The sequence below is a fragment of the Limulus polyphemus genome, unplaced genomic scaffold, assembly GCF_000517525.1.
Source record: "Limulus polyphemus unplaced genomic scaffold, Limulus_polyphemus-2.1.2 Scaffold124, whole genome shotgun sequence".
Classification (NCBI taxonomy): Eukaryota; Metazoa; Arthropoda; class Merostomata; order Xiphosura; family Limulidae; genus Limulus; species Limulus polyphemus.
In genome coordinates this window covers 143,700-145,577 of record NW_013665734.1, presented here as the reverse complement: position 1 = coordinate 145,577, position 1,878 = coordinate 143,700, and the positions used below count along the sequence as shown (strand labels likewise).

At 34.4% G+C, this 1,878-nt stretch overlaps 1 protein-coding gene across 1 annotated transcript in view; it reads left to right on the top strand.

Annotated features, from left to right (window-relative positions):
• LOC106472759 (Down syndrome cell adhesion molecule homolog) overlaps nucleotides 1-1,878 on the top strand; it is a 43,678-nt gene that overhangs the window by 8,490 nt on the left and 33,310 nt on the right. Inside the window, exon 3 of the mRNA XM_022402386.1 lies at nucleotides 222-341. Within this exon, the coding sequence (XP_022258094.1) occupies nucleotides 222-341 (120 nt within the window). The remainder of the gene's footprint in view (nucleotides 1-221; nucleotides 342-1,878) is intronic.

Sequence of the window (1,878 nt, the reverse complement as noted above, 5' to 3'; positions counted from 1 at the left end):
ACACTGCTAAATTATGGACGGCTAGCGCAGATAGTCCTTGTGTAGTTTTGCGCGAAATCCATAAGAAACAAACTTTTTAATGGATATGCTTTAAAGTTATCTTGTATAGGTACTTTTTATGTGTTACGAAAAATGAACTATGTTATGTAAGTTGAATAACAATTTTTGTTTACTTTTCCTAGTATAATAATATTCAATTTTGCTCATACAAACTATTTTAGCATCTCCCCGCTGGAGATTAAAACCCATAGGAACTTCTACTGTATTAGGGCAAATGGTAAGGCTGGAGTGCCAAGCAAGTGGTCAGCCCAATCCTGTGATTCGTTGGAAATACAGCAAAGGTAGGTAGCAGCATTTTAGTAAAATCTCAGGCGATAATCTTTGTTATACATTTAAAGCTGAAATGTCCAAAGCTATGTCTAAACAAGCTGTTCATTTTGTAATGCAACGGCAATCTCTTGATACATAATAACAACAAACGTTTTGAAACATATTTTACAATTCAGTACTCGCATCTAGCCTTTAAAGTTGTTAAGTTGTCTTCTTCGCTATGAATGGTCTCTTAGAGGATAAGTCATTACACGACGGACAAGAGCATAAAAATTGGCACAAATATTGTTTGGGGCATATATAAACATGTCATTTTCAATCGTAAACGAAAACGGAGATATATAACAAAAATCCTTAAAAGGAGTATGCATCATAGCATAAACTTGTCGATGGTTCATTTATTCAACGTCAGAAGAAAAGTAATGAACTACACACAAAGAAAGGGGTGGCTGCAAGTAAAAAAAACAGGTTGAATCACAAAGTGTATAAGAGATAAAATTAAAGAAAAGCATCATAAATTTAAGAAATTTAAATTGACTGGTATGACAGGAGATTTAGAAGATTATAAAAGAACAAGAACGTTGGTCAAACAGAAAATTAGGACATCAAAATGGGTGTATGAGAACTGGTTGGCTGTAAATGTAAAAATTAACAGTAGGGGTTCCTTTAAATATATTAATGGAAAATGAAATATTATGATCGGAGTAGAACGCTTGAAGGATGATAAAGAAAGGCTCGTATTATAAGATGGCTGGCTTATTAAGTTCTGCTTTTTTCTTTGGTTTTTACTAAAAAAGATTTAAGCAGTATTCCACATCTTGAACATTTGATAAATGAAAACAAGATCGAACAAGATGGCGGCATTAATTCTGGCTTGTTAAGAAAAAATTAGAAGTGTGAAGAACGATAAGGCTTCTGAACCAGATAATATTCCCCCAAGGGTTTTGAAGGAGGTTAAGGATTGGATATGGCAGCCACTTGCTACTGTTTTTTTTGGAAGTCCTTGGATAGTTGAAAGGTACCAGAGGATTGGTAAGTTAGCTAATGTTACTCCTATTTTCAAGGGGGGGGGGGTGATACAAATTGTTCCAGTAATTATTGGCCCATTGGTCTTACATCAGTTATGGGAAAAGTTTCGGAAAGTCACAAAGCCATTTCACAAAGTTTAGAATTTATTGGATAGTCAACATGGTTTCACTAAGGGAAATCGTGCCTTACAAATATTTTGACATTCTTGGAAAAGGTTACTGCTTATTTAAATGAGAGTAATGTTGTAGATTTGGTGTCTCTGGATTTTTAGAAAGCATTTGACAAGGTGCCACATAAAAGGCTTGTAAAAATATTATTTTTATAGGTGTGGGGGATAAGTTAGCAAATTGGATAGAAGAGTGGCTGGATGAAAGAAAGCAAAGAGTTGTTATAAATGGAGTTCAGTCAGACTGGATTAATGTTACAAGTGGGGTACCTCAGGCTTTAGTCTTAGGGCCTTTGCTCCTTTTGATTTATATCAATGACACACATAAAGGAATGATCAATAAATTACTTAAG